The following is a 21,785-nucleotide window of genomic DNA, read 5'->3' as shown; positions in this document are numbered from 1 at the left end:
AGTATAATTGTTTTACAGTGTTGTGCAGTTTCTGCTGTACAACAAAGTGAATCGGCTGTATTTACACATATATCCCCAAATCCTCTCCCTCTTGAGCCTCCCTCCCACCCTCCCCATCCTACCCCTCTAGGTCGTCACCTAGCATTGAGTTGATCTCCCTGTGCTATGCAGCAGCTTCCCACTAGCCATCCATTTCACATTTGGTAGTGTGTATATGTCAGTGCTATTCTCTCACTTTGTCCCAGCTTCCATCTCCCCCCAACCCCCCACCCTATGTCCCCAGGACAAGAATAAAGACGCAGACGTAGAGTAATGTGATTTTGAACTCCAATCCCATGCACACAGGCTTGTGCTGACACATGTTCACTAAAGCTTGCTTCTTTTCTCTTCTTCTGGAGTCAGGGTCAAGACTGAAGGTTTCCTCACTATTTCCTTCTGAGAGACGGACATTTTCCTTCTCTCACTGAGGTACAGACCTCATGCGTCCTGTTACATGGGAGGTCTCTGTTTTGACTCTTTAGCTTGAACAGCCCCACCTCTGTCCAGGATACAGCTCTTAAAACAGCAACTTCTGGGTGACACGGATATGCAAACACCCTCAGGGCGGCCACTGGCTCAGTGCCCACTGGCTGTTCTGTCTTCACATCAACACCGTTTTTGGCCTTGAGAATATTCCCTAATACTTTTTTCATGTTCTGCTAAGCATTTAAAATGCTTTAATATTTTAGATGTCACTTTTAGTTGTTTCATAAAGAGATGACTTTCAGCCCCTTTTGGGGGCCACTTTGTATGCAGTTCCTAGAATCAACATACTATTTGATTTTTGTTTAAACATAATCATATTTTCTATGTTTTGTTTTTTGTTTTTTTCTTTATCTTTGCCCTTCTCTGCCCCAACTTGTAACCAGCCATTTTTCCTTTAAGGGCATATTTTTTATGATTTCTGATAGGAAAATTCAACCCTCTCACAGTTAGTGTGCCAAAGTTCTGCCTGGTCTTACGTTTCTAGTTTACTGTGTGTCGCTGATATTCATCTTTTAACCTTTTCTTGTCTTTTCTGGCTTGGTCAAATTGCTGTTAATGTCTTTTCCCCGCTTGTTTATTTGGACTCTGCTTTTCTAATCTCCCAGCTTAATTCCCAACTATCATACATCAACCTATGCTTTTTTATTATTGCATCCAAATTGAATAATTGTAAACTCCTCTCCTGCACAAATGTACTTGCTCACGTTTCCCTCGCACCCCTGCCAACCTACAAACTTCATAGTATCCTTCTCTCATCCATACTCCCATGGATACCACCCCATTCCCAAATTCTGCTGTTTCTGAGACCATCCACCAATTTTTTTTCCTTTGGCCGTGCCACAAGGCACACAGGATCTTAGTTCCCCAACCAGGGATGGATCTTGTGCCCCCTGTGGTGGAAGTGTGGAGTCTTAACCACTGGATCGCCAGGGAAATCCCAATTCTAGTTTCTTGAATTGTAATTCTTTCTTTTTTTTTTTTCAAGGACCCTTATTTGACATTTTAATGATCATCTTTCATTTAGATCCAATACCTACTACTTTTATTCCCTTTTCAGCTTCTCTGTCTAGTCCTGTGGACTGTGAAGACTTTTATCTTAGCTTAGCATACTTTGGGGTAGTTTCCTCAAATAAACATCAAGGGTTGTATACTGTCTCAATCTTTTCTATCTAAAATGCATTTGTAACACTGACATGAATATTGTGGCTGCATACAGTCTTGAGTTGCTGTTCTTTTCTCTCCTTTATACTGTTTATTTTTTCCAGTTGCTCTCCCGTGTTAATAATTAGCTCTCATCAACCAATATATATCGGTTCAATGCCTCTACTTTCCAATATTGAGGAGAGTCATCCAAAGCACAGTATATTTATCTTGATTTTGCAGGTTATTTAAGCCTGTTTGGAGGCTTAAAAAGTTTTTTTTTTGTTTGTTTTTTGTTTTTTGTTTTTATGCTTGCAGCCAAGGAAGGTCATATACCTAGGAATATACCTTTTTTCATTTATTCCCTCTGAGACTTAGTGAACTCTTTCAATCTACAGATTTATGCTTCACCTCAGTTTAGGGAAATTTTCTTCTCTCGTTTATTATTACTCTTTATCTATCTGTTCCCTTTGTCCTTCAGGAGCTCCTACTGTTCACATCTGAGTGGTTAGACTCTTGCTTTTTCCTCATGATTTCTACCATTTCTTTATTTTTTCCACTTGCTTTCCCATATTAATAATTAGCTCTCATCAATGACCATGCCCTTTTCAGCTCGTTTTTTGAAAATGTTAGTCAAAGTTCAGAAGGTTTGTTGTTTGCCTTAACCATCTTTGAGACAAAAAAAACTACTCTCTCTTCCGTCAATTCTACTCTATTGGGAAACTCCCGTACTAGATGTTCATCTTGAATTTCTGAGTTCTAGCCTCAGTTTCTGAGTCCCTTTGTGTAAGAATATTTTTCTTTGCTTGCTCATAGCTATATGTTTTCGGTTCATTTGTCTTTAATGCTCTCTTGAGTCAGAAAGAGAAAGACAAATATGATACGATATCGCTTATATGTGGAATCTAAAAAAAAGGCTGCAAATGAACTTATCTACAAAACAGAGAGTTACAGGTGTAGGAAATAAACATGGTTTCCGGTGGGTAAGAGGATGAGAGGGATAAACTGGGAGATTGGGACTGGCATATACACACTACTACATATGAAACATATAATAAGGACCTGCTGTATAGCACAGGGAACTCTACTCAATATTCTGTAATAACCTATATGGAAAAAGAATCTAAAAAAGAATGGATATATGTATATGTATAACTGATTCACTTTGCTGTACAGCAGAAACTAACACAACATGGTAAATCAACTATACCCCAATACAAATTTTTTAAAAATGCTCTCTTGAGCAGTGGTAAACGAGGGGCGGTAGGAGGCATCATGTGTCTTGTCATAAAAGACCTGAAACCCCACGGCCGCTTTGCTGGGCAGCAGGGAGAAGCTGCTTCGTGTCGGGATTCCTCCCAGGCTGGTGGAATCCATTCCCAACTTCCCTCCTGGGAGTAATTCAGCTTCCTGGGAGGTTCCCTCCCCGGATCAATGAGATCAGCAGGATTCTGTTAGATTTCCCGAGACCACATTCAACCAGTGGGCAGATGTAACTCCTTTGCAGGGTCAGCCTCAGGCGACCACAGGACCCAGATCCCTGCCACACGTCGTAACAAGAAGCAATTCCTCTCTAGCCCTGGCTTCTCACTCAAGGCCCCGCAGCACAATGAGGAGGCCTAGCACCTGTCCCCTCCTCCAGGCATCTTGGCAGAGTTCTGGAGAAACGGATACTCACGTGTGCGCATCCTGAAGGTTTCCCTGCAGCCTGGCCTGGCTGCTGTACCAGCAGAGGGAGCAGCAGGCAGCACCCAGACCTCCACCTCTCCCTCACCTGTATTTTCAGATTTTCATTCCAAAGGAAGGAATGTAATCCATAGCAACGTTGCTTTTTTTTTTTTTTAAAGCAGGGAACTACCAATCAATGCCTGAAGTATATCCGAATAGATTGGCTACGTACATATAAATACAATTAATCACTTTACTAACTTTGCATTTGCTATCAAAAGACAGATGGAATGATCTGCTTAAATGATCATAATTCATAATAAAATATGCAGCTGGATCCATTTGCATTATTATTTGCCTGGTGGGAAAACTATATGCTTTTCAAAGACACTAAAAGGCACTAAAAAATGATTTAGCAAACTACTATGTGATTACGTATAAATACCCATATTCCCATTGATATTCCTACTAGAATTCCTGATTCCAATTCTCCTGGGAGCAAATGTCTTGTTTTTAACAGAGGTTGTCAACTGTTAACAAGCTAACACTTCAGTCGTCTGAAACCCAGTATTAATTCCGAAGTGCTAAAATTTCATAGAAAAATATTATACATAAAAATATGTCTAACTTACTTGTAATTATGGGTTATTCTGGCGTAGGGGAGAACTATGCCAGGAATTACAGGAGGGGTTTAGGAAAATTAAGTTGTCAGTTATTTTAGTGTAGGTTAGAGGGTTTAACATAGGATTTCAATTCAGTGGAAGATAACAGGAAGAATCAGGGTAGAAGTAGTGAGGAGGTATTTTAGTAACCTCCTTTCAATGCGTGGCTCCAGCCTGTGTCAATGAACTCAGTCTTGACAGTTGCTGGACAGAGTGGAACTTGCAACGGTCATGCTGCTGGCCGTATAAAAGGGAGGAGGCTAGTGGGTTGTCTGCAGAACCCAGTTACCTGGAAGGGCTCCCGTAAGCATCGCCTAAGCATGTGTTCAATCTAGAGGTTTTCTGCAAATCCTTTTTTTTTTTTTTAATTTTTATTGAAGTATATTTGATTTACATTGTTGTGTTACTTTCTGCTGTAGAGCAAAGTGTATCTGCTATATATCCACTCTTTTTAGATTCTTTTCCCATACAGGTTAATGAGTATTGAATAGAGTTCCCTGTGCTATACAGTAGGTCCTTATTAGTTATCTATTTTATATATAGTAGTGTGTATATGTCAATCCCAATCTCCCAATTTATCCCTCCCCTCCCCCACTTCCCCTTTGGCAACCATAAATTTGTTTTCTATATCTGTGAATCTATTTGTTTTGGAAATAAGTCCATTTGTACCATTTTTTAGATTCCACATATAAGTGATATCATATGCTATTTCTCTTTCTCTGTCTGACTTACTTCACTCAGTATGACAATCTCTAGGTCCTCTGCAAATCTTTAGCCGTCAGTAGGGCAGCCTTGTCACTCCTAGCCTGGGAGCACCTATGGCCTTGGCCCCTAACTCTGCAGTCCCCCTACTGAGAAGGTCACAGTGAGACCTTTCCTCTGTCTTGAATCCTCAGGGTTCATTATACCACTGGTGACTGCTTAAAGTTGAAACTTGTGTTTGTAAGAGTGAAGGAAATCAAAAGCTGGTACAAGAGTGTAAAGCAATTATATTCCAATAAAGAGCTAAAAAAAAAAAAAAAGAGTGAAGGCAAGATCTGTAAGAGGATAATAAACTTTTTGTAAATATTTTTGCCACATTACCTGAAAAAAATGAAAACAATACATGAAAAAAACAAGATATTTCTCTCTTGTTATAATTTTCCTAAATCAGTGCTTTGCAATCTTTTTTTTTAAACTCCCACCCCCGGGGAGTCTTTTTAGATATTTTGTTTCTAATCACTATACCACATGGAATTTTATTAGCACAGATATGTTATAAATATAAACATATCTATCTCTGCTTTATATATGGAAAGAGTAAGTTTTTTTGCCTCCCCAAGAACAATTTTTATTCCCTTAGAGGCATTTTCACCCCCTGTTGAGAATTCATGATGTACAGATAAGTCAGGTTTGATGTCATCACAGCAGAGTTTAACTAATATTTTCAGGAATGCATGTAATATAAGTTCTTTAAACACCACATTTTATTATTTGTTTTCCAAATTTTCATCTTATAATAATATATATGCCATTTAATATCTACCATAACAAGCCCTCTTGTCCTCAAGATTATCAATAAGGGAATGCAGATTTAATTAATTTTAAATAAAATTAAATAAATTTAATTAAATAAATAAAAATTAACAGAGTTATTGTTCTAAGAAACATTATTATATTTGTTCTTAGGATGACAGTACATAACTTGGGAAAATATTTTTTTTTAGAATGAAAAGTGCAAGAAATTAGTTTAAAATGCTTGTTTTCCAGAAGAACTTGTAATTGGATTTGTGAAGCTGGCAGGTAAGACAACAAGATGATTGCCAAATTTCTGAAGCTCGGGAGAAAAATAGCTGAATGGAAAATGACATGCTTAATATAAATGGAACAATGGAAACTGTTCTGCTCTTTTAATTCAATGAATAATGTATGAACATTTATAGGTGACAAATTATAAATGAGCTGATTGTGCTACGCAGGTCTGAGAAGATAAAATAGCAGAGATACTGCCCATATATGCAAAGCTATTTGAAATATATTATCCAAGATTTGTGCTGCAGACTTTATTTCATAATTTCAGAGAAACATAATGGATATTCATGAGAAAATGAACACGTATTTACCATAGAAGAAGATAATAGGACAAAACTCATTAGAAATGCAATTCAGGTAACCCTATTCTCCTAAATGAAATTCAGGTTAAATAACACCCAAATAAATGACCATCTGCATCATTCCAGAGGTGTCTGTAAGTCACCTACTCAGTCTATAGGGTACCTCCAATATTCTACACAGTTAAAGGGCAAACTTTGGAGATGGATCATTGAATAACCGAAAATGTCATTGTTGTATTATTTTTCGCCCAACAAGACAGTGCCCAAATCCTTTAGAAACACATGAAAAAGCTACAGTCAAAAGAAACTTATTTAATTAAAGTTTCCCAGAAAATGAAATTACACTTGATGATAACATGAAAGACTGCTGGTGGAGCAAGATGAGTTACTTTCAGAATTCAGTCATTTCTTGTGATTAATGAGCTGATATACGAGTGTCAGATTTTGTTGGAACTAAAATAAATGGCTCTTTCACTTAATTTCATTTTAACAAATATCATAAAGCCAAACGTCTTCGGAGGAACTCAGAAATCGCTTGCTAGAAAAGATAACGTCCTCTAATATGGCAAAATGATTTCATGCTTATGAAAGCCCTTCTGCTTCAAAACACAGAACAATCATAGAAAAACAGGAAGTGAAAGAGACACCCTGGAGTTCTAAAGGAGGTAAACCTCTCTCCACCAGAAATGCAACAAGGATATGCTGTTGTAACTCCATTGTTCTCCTCTCTCTCCCACCAATTAACGAGTTTCTTAAGAAAGGAATTTTGTTAAAATTGTTAAGCTTCTGTGCAGAAGGCTGGGCTGATAAACTTCTGTTAAATGTACAGCCTAGCGGATATACAGATATAGTCATATATTTTTATATGATAATAGGAAAGTATTGTTCAAGTTTTATCTATTAAGAAAATGAGACTATACACTGTAAAATATAATTATGTTCATTATAACATGAGATTATACGTATAATATTAATGACGGTGGATCATCTTAGATCAAAATGAAAAATGAAAACTCACAAAAGAAAGTAACTCTTTATCTGTTTATGTTTATGCAGAGCCTAGAAAATAAAGTTTTCCCTGTTTCTCAACGAATTCTAAATTTAGGGTAATTAACCCAAAGTAACTAAATAAGTCCCCAGCTTCACAACAGAAGCTAAGCAGCTTAATTTATGCTTAAAGGATGTTTCTTAGACTTCAGGTTGACTTCTAACGGGTAGAGTGGTTTATTTTGGATTTTCAAAATAATTTATTCTGGAATATGTGGGAACTCAAAAAATGACTTCTCTGAAAGCTCATGGCCTCTTGTGATCCATTTTAAAGATAAACTTTCCAAAACATTACATAATGCTATTACCTTAAATACTGTATCATTACAGTCCATAAACTTGAATTGCTGTTATTATAGCCATTTGAGGATTAAATGAGATAATCAATTCCTCTAAAGCACTTGGCAACATAATGGAACCTTGAAAAAAAACGGTGGCTATTATGTTGTTAGTCTCACTATGTTTGAATTTAATGCATGGGGATGTTAGTTGACATGCTCTGTGTTTCTACAGCTGAAACCAAGATCAAGCTCATTGCTTATTTTCATAAATAAAATTTCACGGGACACAACCACTTTGAAGCCACATGCACTTCCTGCACAACAGCAGTGGAGCTGAGTAACTGCAGCAGAGGGCACGGGGCCTGAAAAGCCTGAAATGTTTACCATCTGGCTCTTCAAGAAAAAGTCTGTTGACTCCTGGCATAAGCCCAAACCATCTTTATCATTTTTTTGAAAAGAGAAGAGTATTTTATAAAAAATTAAGTGTGATTAAAATGACTTATCCACACTCCTTTGAAACAAACCATGTGCGAGTTTCTGATACAAAGAAAAGAGATAATGTGATTGGAATAAAGACCAAACATGCTTTGGGAAACTCAGACACCCCCAATTAATCAATAGACGTGGAACAAGTTCTGAATGGTTCAGTAGTTCAAGACTGAAGTGATACCTATATGTTCTTTAAGTGACCTAAATCTCTACTCCGTTGTTTATGAAAATCAAATTTACTTTCAGTGGTTTGGGAAGTGGTCAACAATGAATAGAAACATAATATGTGCCAGATTTTACTATACAATCCTCTCTTTCTGGTTTTTTTTTAATAATCTTTTTTTTAAGACTTTTTTTGATGTGGACCATTTTTAAAGTCTTTATTGAATTTGTTACAATATTGCTTCTGTTTTACGTTTTGGTTTTTTGCCTGTGAGGCATGTGGGATCTTAGCTCCCCAATCAGGGATCGAACCCACATCCCCTGCACTGGAAGGCGAAGTCTTCCACTGGACTGCCAGGGAGGTCCCTCTTTCTATTTTTTTTAATTAAAAAATAGTGCTGTATACAAAAAAGATCAATGACAAGGATTTTGCAACTACCACTGGATGCTACCTATATACTTAAATAGTACCAGTGAACTCTACAATATTAAAATATTTGAAATTTTGTTGGAGTTTCTTACAGCGTGATCATAAATCAGTTAACACACATAAACACATTTGGAAAGAGATCGATTTTGTATATAAAAAAAATTAGGTGAAATTTACTGGAGGATTCTGTTCTGTTCTTCTGTTCCCAGAGTGGCCTGCGTATTTACTCTATAGAACTGATTTAGTATGACTGAGTACCCATCCTGGGCTGGGGTACAAGGAAATGTTGATGGAATCTCTAATATCCCGGGTTCCTTCAGGAGCAAATATAATTTGCTCCTCCCTGTGAGACAAGCATAATGTCAATCACGTGTAGCCATTTCTGTTTGTATTCTAGGCATTTTTGTCATCAGCCTTTTCACCTCTGGTTCTAATACTTCCACCTCACCTATCTTCCCTCCTCATCCCACCCAGAGCCTTCAACTAACCTTGGGTTTCTTGTTCCCTGTTGAATAATTTCTTCTTCACTCTCCACCTCCAAGCACAGAGTCGGCTTCTTCCGTCCTTGCCTCAACCGGTCCTGTCCCAAATGCGTGACTCCCCCCCGCCGCCTTGTCCAGAAGAGGATGTTCCTGCTCCGATGCTCACATGGCCCATGTAGGACAACGTGTGGATGAGGACGAGATGCCCCATCTGTGACTCCACGCCCCTTGGAGAGGTACTCCCTCAGGTGAAAACACCCTCTTCCACATGCTCCCTCTACTCATCTCTCCATCAGTCACTCCCATGCACCGCTGCTGCTGGCACTCCTTTCCAGAAGAACTGGCCTCACGCTCAATGACGTGTGTCACTGTGAAGATTTGGTCTACACCGTACCCCAATAGTTCCCTGCCATTTTAGCCTTGACTCCATCATTATGTTTGAGCCACCCCCATCCACAGAACACCCTAGATTTTGTATTTAGTCACCTAGAACTATTCTGAAATCCTAAATCCTGCACCCCACTCTCCAATCACAATCATGCCTCCTAGCTCTCGTCTTCCATCCCTTTAACTACACCTCTTCTCTGAGCATTGCAGACCCTTGATCCTTCACCTTTGCTCTTTCATTCTCCTCTTATTTTCCCTCTTTTCATATCCGACCTAGACCTCAGGTTCATCATTGCAACTTCTTTGCCAACCACTCATATTCCCTGATCCCTTGTCTCTCAGCCCCACTAGAATGAAAAAGCTCTAAAGCTGGATCAATCTGAATGCTGCCTTTCTCCCCTTTAGGAAAGGCCTAAAAAAGTCACAGTCCTGTCTTAATCAGCATCACTATAAATTTGTAGTCTCAGTCTTCAGCATTGCATTCGATGTATATTTATTTAGCATTTTTGCATTCTCCACGTTACCCATGTCCGCTCGCTTTTCTCCACGAGCTTCCCACTTTACCGTCTCATCATCATCAAGCTGGATGGAGACCTTGCCTCCTACTTCACAGGACAGACGAAAATTACTTGGTTGGGATTCCTTAAAGTCCCATCCCTGTGTTAGAAATTCACCAGTAAGGATGACTCGAGGTCCATGTTTGCCTCTGCTTTTCATGACAATCCATGCTTTTTGTGCTGGATTTGCAGCAAAATTATACCCATTTTTCAGGAGCTGGGTTGGACATAATTTCTTAGTGAGCCCCTGTCACTGGGTCTCCACAGCATAAAAACTTGTTATAGTTTACTGTCGATATTTCTTGCTAAACTTTAAGCTCCATACATGACACAGCTATTAGGCAGTGCCACATCACAGAGACTCTACGCCAGTGAAAGTTTAAAACTAATGATATTTTCTTACAGGAAACAAACCTTCACAAAGAGGGGAATTCATCAGTGACTCCTTAAAAGTTTCTTGACATCCACATAGATGTTTATATTCAATAGCTGCGTACTATCAATTCTTTTTCTGAAAAGTTGATGTGTGGGTGGATTGACGTTTTATTAACCAAATCCATTTTTAAACGCACTTGGAGAATTCTGGATATATAAGGAGCTCAACTATAAGGCAAATTGATTTTGTATGTGGAAAGTGCTTTTGTAATAAAAAATAATCACATTGTGGTATTTCTGCTTTTTAAGTCGTCTTTTTCATATATTGGATTTCTTGATGTGTAACACAGCTGGGTGTGTATTCCTCACTTATATGATGAATGGGTTTCTAAAGAGTTGTCTGTCAATCAATTTTTCCATAACTATAAAACCACTGAATTCTAAGATATGTTTTAGAAATAATTTTCCCTATGAAAAAAAGCAGTGGCCTCTGGAAATCATTTAAAAATATTTAAGAATCAAATATTAACAAAGTTACCCCAGCAATAAGAAGTACTATTATAAAACTCTAGCATGGGATGTAGGGTGCTAGAAGATGCTAATTTAATCACAAAACCTACCTGTTCCTGACTTGACATCAGGAACATTATTTATTTATTGGCTGTGTTGGGTCTTTGTTGCTATACGCGGGCTTTCTCTAGTTGTGGCAAACGAGGGGCTACTCTTTGTTGCGGTGCACAGGCTTCTCATTGCAGTGGCTTCTCTTGCTGCAGAGCATGGGCTCTAGGCAGGCGGGCTTCAGAAGATGCAGCACATGGGCTCAGTAGTTGTGGCTCGTGGGCTTAGTTGCTCCGCAGCATGTGGGATTTTCCTGGACCAGGGATTGAACCCGTGTCCCCTGCATTGGCAGGCGGATTCTTAACCACTGTGATAACAGAGAAGTCCCCTGACTTGACGTCTTTAGTGCAGGTTGTAACACCTCAGGTTTTTAGAAGAGAAATCTTTCAATTTCTCTCCAGCCCCCTCCTTGGTACTGTTGAGCTGACTTACTCATCTATAATATTCTGAATCTGTGCTTGCTTGCACTTAGGAGGAAACAGACTAACACAACACGACAAAGGAGAGAACAAGAGGTGGGTAGGAAAACAGCAAGACGTCCAGAGTAACACCCAAGGCAACGATTACCTTGGCAACGTGACACACTGTGGGGAAGATCACTCAGGCTCAGGGTGACAGGAAGCAAATCAGGCAACACGGTGACCAAGGGAAACACCTCGGAAGCAGACAATGGATCAGCTTTGGTTGAAATCAGGTAATGAGCACACCAAAATTAATTTTCACATGTGCAAGAGGTGCTACTAGCCGAGGTTCTCATCTACCTGGAAAAGTGATCTGCTTACCTCCGCAAGATAGAACTCGTCATATTGCCTCCTGAAGGTTTCTCCTTTGTGATAGTTGCTGGCAGCCACTATCACGTCCACGGTCACCATGCTCAGGATGAACATGTGGAAGACGGATGACCGCATCATTTGCTGAGGAGGCAAAACAGATGAACTCTTAACAAAGAAACAAACCCATGATTCAACGTAACTATGTGCTTACACCTTGGTCAGCAACATCTTTGTGATATGCTGTTGTGCACAATCCTTGTTTTTTTAAATTTATTTTATTGAAGTATAATTGATTTACAATGTTGTGTTAATTTCTGCTGTGCAGCAAAGTGATTGAGTTATACATATATATATGTGATGCATATATATATTCTTTTTCAGGTTCTTTTCCATTCTGGTTTATCACAGGATATTGAATATAGCTCCTGTGCTATACAGTAGGACCTTGTTGTTTATCCATTGCATATAATAGGTTGCATCTGCTAATCCCAAACTTCCAGCCCCTCCCACCCCCAACCCCCTCGCCCTTGGCAACCACATGTCCAGAACAGTCCTTCTAAGATAACTTGATGAATGTCAATAAACAATGTGAGCAAAGGAATCTTTGTTTCTGCAGGCAGCTAAAAACATAACTGGGGAGAGCGTTTCAGACACTTCTGGTTAAAAGCTGAAAACACATTTCATTGAACTTGTGTAGAGCCTATTTCTTAATTTTCACTGGTTAGTTAGGAAGCTTTTATCCTTACTACTGACTGTATGCAGAAATTATTTTTGGAAAGCTGATACCACATAACAAGTATTGCTTTATTCTGTGAAGAGAAAAAGCTACTGCCAACGAAAGCATTTTAGAGATAAGCATAAAACTGGAAAAGTGGAAGAAACTAAGATCTATTTATTTTTTAACTTACTGCCTCTGTAAATTATTTATTTCTTTAAATTATTGTTTTTAATAATTTATTTTCTATGCTTTAAAACACTTTATTGAGGTATGGTTGACATTAAAAAAAGGTGGTACATATTGGATGTATACAACTCAATGAGCTTGGGGATAAAAAATACGCCCATGAAAGCATCACCATCAAAGGCCATATATATATGCATCACCACCCAAAACTTCTTCTCTTATTATTATTATTATTATTATTATTATTATTATTATTATTTGTGGTAAGAACACAACATAGATGTATCCTCTTGGCAAATTGTAAATATAAAATAGAGTATTGCTAGCTACAGGCACTATGCTGTATAATAGATCTTCAGAATTTATTTATCTTATGTATCTAGAACTTTGTACCCTTTGCATAAATATACTATTGAAAATTATACTACAACTAATAATAGCTGATGTCTGTATTTATAATTATTATGTGCCTGGAGCTGTTGTAGGTGCTATACATAAATTAACTCATTCAAGGACATAATGGCCCTAGGAAGTTACTCTAATTTTATAGAGAAGGAAACTGAGGCTCAGAGAAGTTAAATAACTCCCTCACGGTCACACACGTATTGAAGATGGAACCACAACTTGGACCCAAGTCTGGTCCAAGTCTGCCACCTACACTGAGGTAAAATAATCAGGCATTCCAAAAAAATGGCTATTATTATAATAGCTACCATGTATTGAACACTATAAGCATATTATTTATTTCATCTCGTCATGTCCACCATATACACAGGAGGAATATTACTCACTTCTTCCAGTGAGTTCAGAGAGATTAAGTCATTTGTCCAAGGCCACACAGCAAGTACACAGCAGAGCCAGGCTCTGTACCCACGTCTGTTTAAAGTCCATTCTGGGAGCCCCTGCCCACTGCGGAGTAGGAAATATATAAAAGGAGAGGGTAGAAGCTGAAGGCCCTGGGCAGCAGAAGGAGGAGAGAGAAGCTGACCACATAACAAACCACTGAGTCACAGCCCTTGGCATCAACTGCCCAGGGACTGGTGCTACCACGTCGTGGGGTCTCATCTGCTCTTAGTACTTAGAGACACATACGGACACCATTTGATCTTGACCTGAGGATCTTTCAGTCTTTGCAACTGAAAGAACCTAATGAAAGCACAGAACCTGAGACTAGGAGAAGAGAAAAAGGATGCCTCTGAGCCCGCCACTGACTCTGCATCCACATAGCACATTCATGTGGCTTCAGGACCCTGCAGTCGGCAGTGCTCAGGCTCTGAGCCAATGTGCCTGGAGCTGGAACTCTACCACGTACAAGCTCTGTGGCCCTGAGCAAGGTACTTAAACCTCTCTGTGCCTCAGTTTTCCCATCAGTAAAATGGAGACAATACTGGCTACTCCCAAGTCATTATCATAAACAAGTAAATATCTGTAAGCCCTTATATCAGCACGTGCATATTATAAATGTTCTATTAAGATTTGCAGTAAAAAAATGCAATTCTGCGAATGAGGTATTTTTCTGTTCAGGAATGAGACATACATTGCCCAACATCAAAGAATTAATTATGTTGTATATTTGACTGAGTCCAGAAGCAAGTGAGATAAAAGTGATAAAGTCTAATAATGTGAGAGATGTCAGAGCCATTGGAAAAGAAGATATTTAGTAAGGTTGTGTGTCACCATGGCTACTGGTGCATTCTTACATCTATTTATTTGCCCTTGACTTTATTTTCTGGGTAACACAAAATCAAATTCCAGAGCTGTCAATCAGCACATGTAAATGCACATCCATTTGCTGGTAGGAACCACTGACCTTCATAACGGAGATAAGCAAATCAGTGGGCAAGCTTCTGTCCTCATTAGAATTTTTGTTTAGTCTTTCTTGCCTTGTGAGAGTTAAATTTCATAACTATTATTCCTTTTCTATACTCTTTTCAACATAATGTTCTATGAAAAACATTTCAACTGATTTCCACTTCATCTGCATGACAGAAAAGCCACAACTTTCTCTTTCTATTTTCCTTAGCTGTGGATTTATGTCTTAAGTAAACTGTTATTACTGAAAGGTCCAAACAAAGCTTTCAGGCATGGCTGTCAAAAAAACTTTTAAATTGGTTTTGTAACTGTCACAGCTTCACTTTGGTGCTGTCATTATAATTAGGTTGTTTTTTGTCTGAATGTCTACGTATCCCTGTTGGTACAGAGTCATTAAAATAATCACTTACAATGGATTTTGATATGCTATAATCACCATTGCTCAGCTGACTTTCTCCAAAGTAATAACTTTCAAATATTAAGTAAGAATTAAGGTAATCAGTATGTGATTTAAATAATAAAACCAGTAACTTTAGCTTTAAAGTTAGAGCTAGCTAGATGGACCACTTCAACTCCATCCAATTCAACCAACGTTTGAACTTGGCTATACGCTTCCTTAATGGAGAACGGCTGGCAACATTACACTTAAGACTCACGCTTACATCTATAGGACAGTCCAAATTTATACCCCTCAATTTTTCATTTTGTTATAAAAGTTAATGTAAAGGAGAATGTTAAAGTTGTCAGTGCCACAAAATATTATATAACTTGAGGTTTTCACAATTGTATGATTTAACATGGATGTAGGATGTATATATATAGATAGAGAGAAATAAACATACACATACATATGTATGTATCTATGTATGTGTATATATATTTTTATATATGTGCATATATCTACATATTTATTGATATATTTAATATAGGGCTCTTCAGATCCTACACATACATTAGATTTTTAAAAATTCCCTTCAATTGCAATATCATTTTGATTTATATTTTTAAAACATCAGAAAAGTTTTGCACATATTTTGAGTTTGGCTTTGATCCAAGAACTACTGCTTTCTGTATGTGACAGTTGGAATTACCAAAATATGAAGAAGAGACTATAACAGAATCATCCCCAGGGCAGCAATGTCAGGACTGCTCAGAAGCCTTGCTACTCAAAGTGTGGTCCCTGGACCAGCAGCTTCCTGGGAGTGTATTAGAAATGCTCCATCCCAGACCTACTGAACGAGAATCTGCATCTTTAGCCATGAATAATGTGGATATTAAAGTTTGAGAAGCTCAATTGTAGAGGAAACTAAGTAGCAGGTTAAACTGGGTGACCTATAAAATTTTTTATGAACTCACAACTTTTTGATTCTAAAAGTCTGTAACCACTGAATAAAACATAAAACAAATACTGGCTGGAATATTATGGCACTATATTAATATACATCATCACAAAAAAGGATGCCTACCTCCCCCTGCCCTCTTCAACTCCAAGATCAAAAATCAGTTAAACCAGTTTGTCTTCACGAGACAAAAGTAAGTGTTTTTCAACCATTTGGAGAGGATTATGAAGACACCAGCACAAACTCTTTCACAAAGTCTAAGAACGCAGGTGGCCCCTAGAATCTGGAACAGGCAAAGCAATAGTCTCTTCCCCAAAATTTCAGAAGCAATACAGCCTTACTAATACCTTGATCTAGCCCAGCAAAACTCATTTTGGACTTCTGACCTGTAGAACCATAAATAATAAATTTGTGTTGTTTGAAATCTCTAAGTTTATGGAAATTTGTCACAGTAGCAAGCACTGTTGGTGATTTTGACATACACCAGCTCAAATCATCTCCTGTGAAACAGGACTGCAGACATCTGCCCAGTGCTACAGAATTCTACGCGATCAAAGGGTTCCACTGAAGGCGCCTTGCCAGTAGGGGCCTCTGTAAAATGTATTACCGCAAAGGTAAACTCACGATGCCAACCAAGGTTTTCATCCTGCTTTGTTTCAGCACATGGAATGAGATGTTGGCTCTGAAGCAATGCCACTGAGTCCAACCTCAAGCATAAGTACAGGAAAGGTCACTTGTCTTCATATTAGTTCTGAGTCCTACTATGAAAGGAATGCTCTCAGAGACAGAAGTCTATGCCAAGCCTGGACAGGGCTCCTCACTCAATTCAAACTGACGCCGACCAAATGTATCATCGAAATAAGAGCCCGTATTTGAGGGCGTGGTTTGTGCCAGTCCTCATTCCAGACATACTGCATGCTGGTGTGAGCGTTTCATTTACTCAACAACCCCGCGAAAAAGGTGCATCTGTTATATCCCCTCACCTATGGGGAAACAGGTCAGGATGAGTCAGTTTCCAAGTTCACAGAGTTAGAAAGTAGTCTCAGATGTTTTGAATCCAAAGCAAATGCTCTCCTGCCATCTATCAGGCAGTCAAAATGCAGCTGACTCTGCTCTACATATTAAATAAAGAAGAATGAGAAGCAGCCCCCCATGTCCAGTGTTAGTGATTTAACAGAGGGTGTAAGTTTGGGAACCCCATATTTGAAAGCTGAAGATGACCTGTTCCTCAACAAAGGGTCTAAGATCTCCGTGGTGTAAAAGAATAAAGAATGTCAATTTCGAAGACAGCCTGAGCTGAGTTCAAATCTTGCCTCTGTGCCCAATTTAACTTCTCTGTGACTCAGTTTTCTTACATGGGAAATGGGTGTGATGACATCCACACCTCTAGGTTGGAACACGAATATAAATGAGACTATTTAGTACAGAGTCTAAACAGGATAGAGTAAATAGCACAGATGCCAGAGCAGGCATCTTATACTCCAAAACTCTTATTATTGCTGTATTGGAAAAGGTATTTAAAGGTTGCTTATGGGGAAGGTAAGAAGGTATAAGAGGAGAAATCAAGTGGAAGATACAACTGATCTTGAGAGGGACCAGGAAAATTTATAGATTTTCAAAAAGGTCTTAAGGTGTCTCATTTTTAGTGGTATGAATGCTTAAGTACTTCATAGGAGTTATTTCTATTAATTTGTTCAGCAATTTTTCCTATAGAATAGTGCATTAAAGATTCTGAAGACTCTGCAGGCAAACATCTAACAAATCAAAACTGTGGCCTCAAAGGCCACATTAAGGATAAATTTGGATAATAAATAGTATAGCTCAGAACTCAAATCTTTCTTCACATCGCTGCTTGAGTGAATAAAATACCCTACTGTGGTAAACAAATTTCACGCACTGAACACTGTATCAGCCGTGTACTAAAAGTTGTGTTTTAATTAGATTTCAAAATAAACATATTTGGAGAACAATGCAATTACAAGATGAAACTCTCAGAAACCATCTTGCATATGAGCCACGAGCATAAGAACAAGAACATAACATAAAAGACCAAGTGCACAAAACCTAAAATAAATCTCCCACTTCCCTTCCCTTATTTAGAAGACATCTGGATATTTGTTACTTCTACAATCAATATACAAAATTCTTCTGTCCAATATAAAAAATTTTCGGTTAAACAGGAAATATCTTTATAGCAATACTGAAAACAGAACCAGTAGATATCCTTAGAAACTCTGCCTTTTCTTTCTGCCTGCTCCTTGGAGAACCAGAGGGCAGAAGGAAATCCACAAGTGACTTCCCACAAAGGCACTGAGCAACTATGGGACCAGTGAAAACCACGCTCACTGTCATGTCCTGACTAACTTGCTTCTTTCCTGGACAGTCAGCTGGGGAAGAGAATCCCACACACAGAGAGATGTCAAATTGTAGGAAGAAGGAAGAGGGGCTTGGGGAGACACTTTCATCTCTTGGCCAGCGTGAGTGTATCTTTTACTCTACTTTGTAAGAGTAAGGCTAGACGTTAAATTGCCACACAATATCTATTTTTCAATCACCAACACTTGACTCTACTATACAATCTAGATTTTGATGAGAATAAAACATGACCGGTGGAAAAGAAATGCGGCTAAGGGCTGATTATTATACTAAGCCACCGATGTTTGAGTTTCTTTTAGCCTGTGTGGCAGAGCCTGAAACCGCCTGACATTGAACCCACTTCTGGAACCCCAGCCTTGGCAGTGCCCACCCCACTCTCACTCTGGACTTAGCCACGTGATTTGTTTTGGTCAGTGAGACAACAGCAACGGCGATCTAAGCAGAGACTTGGAAAATACTTGTGAGTTGTGACTTACTCTTGCAGCTCTTGGAACCCTGAGTCACCACGTTAATACTCCAGGCCGGCCTGTTTCATGGTGGCCACGGGCCCCGTCATCCCCTCTATCCCAAGAGTCAGCCGTGTCTGGAAGCAGAAATGCTGGCCGGTAAGCTAGCCGATGATGCTGGCTGACTTCAGATTCAAGGTGAGCCCAGCCGTGATCACCTGTGACGGGCTCGGACCAGCAGCGTTATTCAGCTGACCCGCACAAGCGCTCACGGGCAAAAATTGGTGTCTTTGTATAAGCCGCTAAGTTTTGGAGTGGTTTGTTGTTTAGCAAAAGCAAACTAATATACTCGCCGAGGCTGTTTCGTCATCCCGGGCACACAGTTAAATGACATTACTCAGTCTATTCAACACAAGTGAGGCTATGTGAGGGGGTTCTTATCACTGGAATGGAAACGGAAGTGATGTGTCACTTTGGAAGGAGCAATTAAGGAAGGGGTTGCCTTCTTCATACTCCCTCTCTCTCCACAGTGACCTTGGAAACTGTGTTTCAGGTGGGGTCATCAAAAGATAACAGTTTTTGCAAGCAAAATTTTACAATACCTTTACACATACACACACACACATATGTACGTATCTGTCGATATGTACATGCCATCTTTGATGGAAGGTGGTGGAAGACACAGTTGGCCCACGGGTGGTGTGCTGGGGCCGTAGCCGTGTGCATCTCTCCCCCGTTTCACGTTGTTAACTTGAAGTGGGCCATGCGGGAGCACTCGCAAAGTGGAAATCAGCCTCTGGCAGTGATGGTTACCTGGGGCTTCCCTCCTTCCGGACCCTCTGTTTCTGACTTACAGTCAAGTATAAGTGAAAGGCCAGAGTGCAGGCACTAGCATTTTCTATTCTTCTCACTACAGCTCCACTGACCAAACAGTTATTGGATAGACTTTGACAAAAGGTGCTTTCTTAGGTCAGGAGCATTGGGAGGTTTTTTTTTTCCTCTCTTGTCTTCATGAATACTTTAGGGAAAAGTCGAGGGTCGCCAATGGACACTAGACAGGGGACACTTAAACTATGATGGTTTTAAGATCTTGGGAGACACTTTGACATTCTGTAGCTAATTAAAATGTCTACGTATGGAATCACTTGAAATTTATTTTTATTTGTTTCTTTTTATTTTTAGTATTCAGTGGTGGGCGGGGGAACATAAAATATTTGTTTTAAATTCAAGAGGGACATTACAAACTCAAAAATGAAATTAATTAGCTGTCCTTTCCAAATAAACTATATATCTAACGTAATGAAGGACTTAGGTTGTTACATTTGATGAATTCAGAAATAAATAAAAAATGTTAAGCTGTATAGTATCTTGAAGCGGGAGGCTCATTTTGGGAAACGTAAAGTATTTAGGAAATTTAAAGGACTGAAAAAATATACCAGAAATATATCAAATACGAAATGATGGCAGCTTTTTACGATGACCAAACCTGTCATCAGCCTTAGAGCACGGGGAGAGTCATGCTGCTTCTTGAGACTCTGGGATTGCAGCAATTGTGTTGAACACTGAGAAAATACACGGCAATTTCAAACCCTGGCTGAAAGTTTTAAAGAGGTTGCATATTTAAGCCCAGAAATCAAGACTTGCAAGAAGAACGATGTACCCCTCATTTTTTCTGAAGGTGACAATGCAACAAATATTTGATGGAAATTTGTCTCCCCAGGCTAAATGCCGGACGTTCATACATGACTGATTCGAACTGGAAGATGAACATATACAATGATATAGGAAACTACTATAATCTGAAACACAAATAATTTTAAGGTGATCTGAATATTTCTTTCTTCCAAGTAGGCTCAAAAATCAGACAAAAAACCACTGAATCAACAGCAAGATAGGTGAATAAATAAAAAATAGCACTAATAATTTTATCTTATTTTTTGTTATATTACACCTAGTCTGCTGCTATCTATTCTGAGCATAAAAATTATTTGAAATACATATATATTGAGTATATACGGAATGTAATATATATGTTTAAATAGCTATATCTGGAATATTTAGAACTGGACACAACAGACTGCTCTCTTTAGTTGATTTGGCCATAACTGGTTTCAAGACTACAGTAGGTCTTTCTCAATTAACCTTTTAGCTACCTTCATATATCTTCTGCTGTTTTGCCTTTAGCTATGTTATTTTTCCTATTCTTAATTCTCATTCTAGGTTATTATAGAATAATTTTTTTCTTCCTTTCCACACCCAAGATTTTTCTCCAAGCCAGCTGTTTCATGCTCTGCTGTTAGAAAATGAAGATGAATGTGGCATGTGTGCACGTGTTTAGAGGAGGAGTGCTGGCATCCGCGTGAGGGAAGAGTGAGAATTTGTGTCTGCTGAGTGTGAGGTTGTGTAGTTCCACATGTGAAAGCATACACATGTGCACATTCCCATATAACCCCCCAAATATCTGCTAAGCACTTATATCATGTGAAAGCTACAGTGGAAGCAGCTGGAAGCAGAGAGAAACTGACCAAATACAATCAAGGAGTCTGAGATCACTACACTTGAGGAAGCTTTGGCCTGATTTTGAGGGCAGGGACCTTGGCATGGGATAGAGTGGATGATTCAGAGAAATTCAAAAGACTGAATTAATGACAGGATTGAAGACAGATCAGATCTGGGGAGCACCAAGAGGGGTGCACTATAGGGGTGTACAGGTTTCTGGAGATGGAAGAGGAAAAGGCTGGTTTCTATGTGGGGATAGGCAGGGGAGAGGGGTTGTGTCCTCGAGAACACCTGGGAACGTGTCTGCTGGACATTTAGAAATACACTTCAAAGATTCAGAAAGCAGGGCAAGAAGGGAAGGCTGAGACATCACTGGACTAAGGGTGTGCACGAGAGCTGACTTCCTGGAATTGAGCTGAACGCTCAGAGTGAACAGCGTTAGGAGAGAACTGTTTGCTAATAGTAATGAAAATCATCTCTATGGACTGAGTGACCAACTTCAATCCACACACAGCGCTAGGTATTATGTGCGTCATTTCTAATTCTCAGCAACCCCTGAGAGATGCTATCATCCCCATTTTTCAGGTCAGGAAACTGGGTTTCTGGGAGATTTCGCCAATTGTCCGAGGTTCTCCTGGGCCACGCTGTCTTAGCTGGACCACACATGGGTCTGTAAGGATGGGAGACGTTTACTCGTACCTGGAACCTACGTTCTCCTG

The 21,785-nt window shown here is 39.1% G+C and overlaps 1 protein-coding gene across 1 annotated transcript in view; it reads right to left on the bottom strand.

The window, feature by feature from the left end:
* Positions 1 to 21,785, bottom strand: part of NALCN (sodium leak channel, non-selective) — a 305,890-nt gene that overhangs the window by 170,907 nt on the left and 113,198 nt on the right. The window contains exon 10 of the mRNA XM_057707941.1: positions 11,699 to 11,830. Coding sequence (XP_057563924.1) covers positions 11,699 to 11,830 — 132 coding nt within the window. The remainder of the gene's footprint in view (positions 1 to 11,698; positions 11,831 to 21,785) is intronic.

This window comes from Hippopotamus amphibius, chromosome 14 (genome assembly GCF_030028045.1).
Source record: "Hippopotamus amphibius kiboko isolate mHipAmp2 chromosome 14, mHipAmp2.hap2, whole genome shotgun sequence".
Classification (NCBI taxonomy): domain Eukaryota; kingdom Metazoa; phylum Chordata; class Mammalia; order Artiodactyla; family Hippopotamidae; genus Hippopotamus; species Hippopotamus amphibius.
This window is presented reverse-complemented; position numbering and strand designations above follow the sequence as displayed.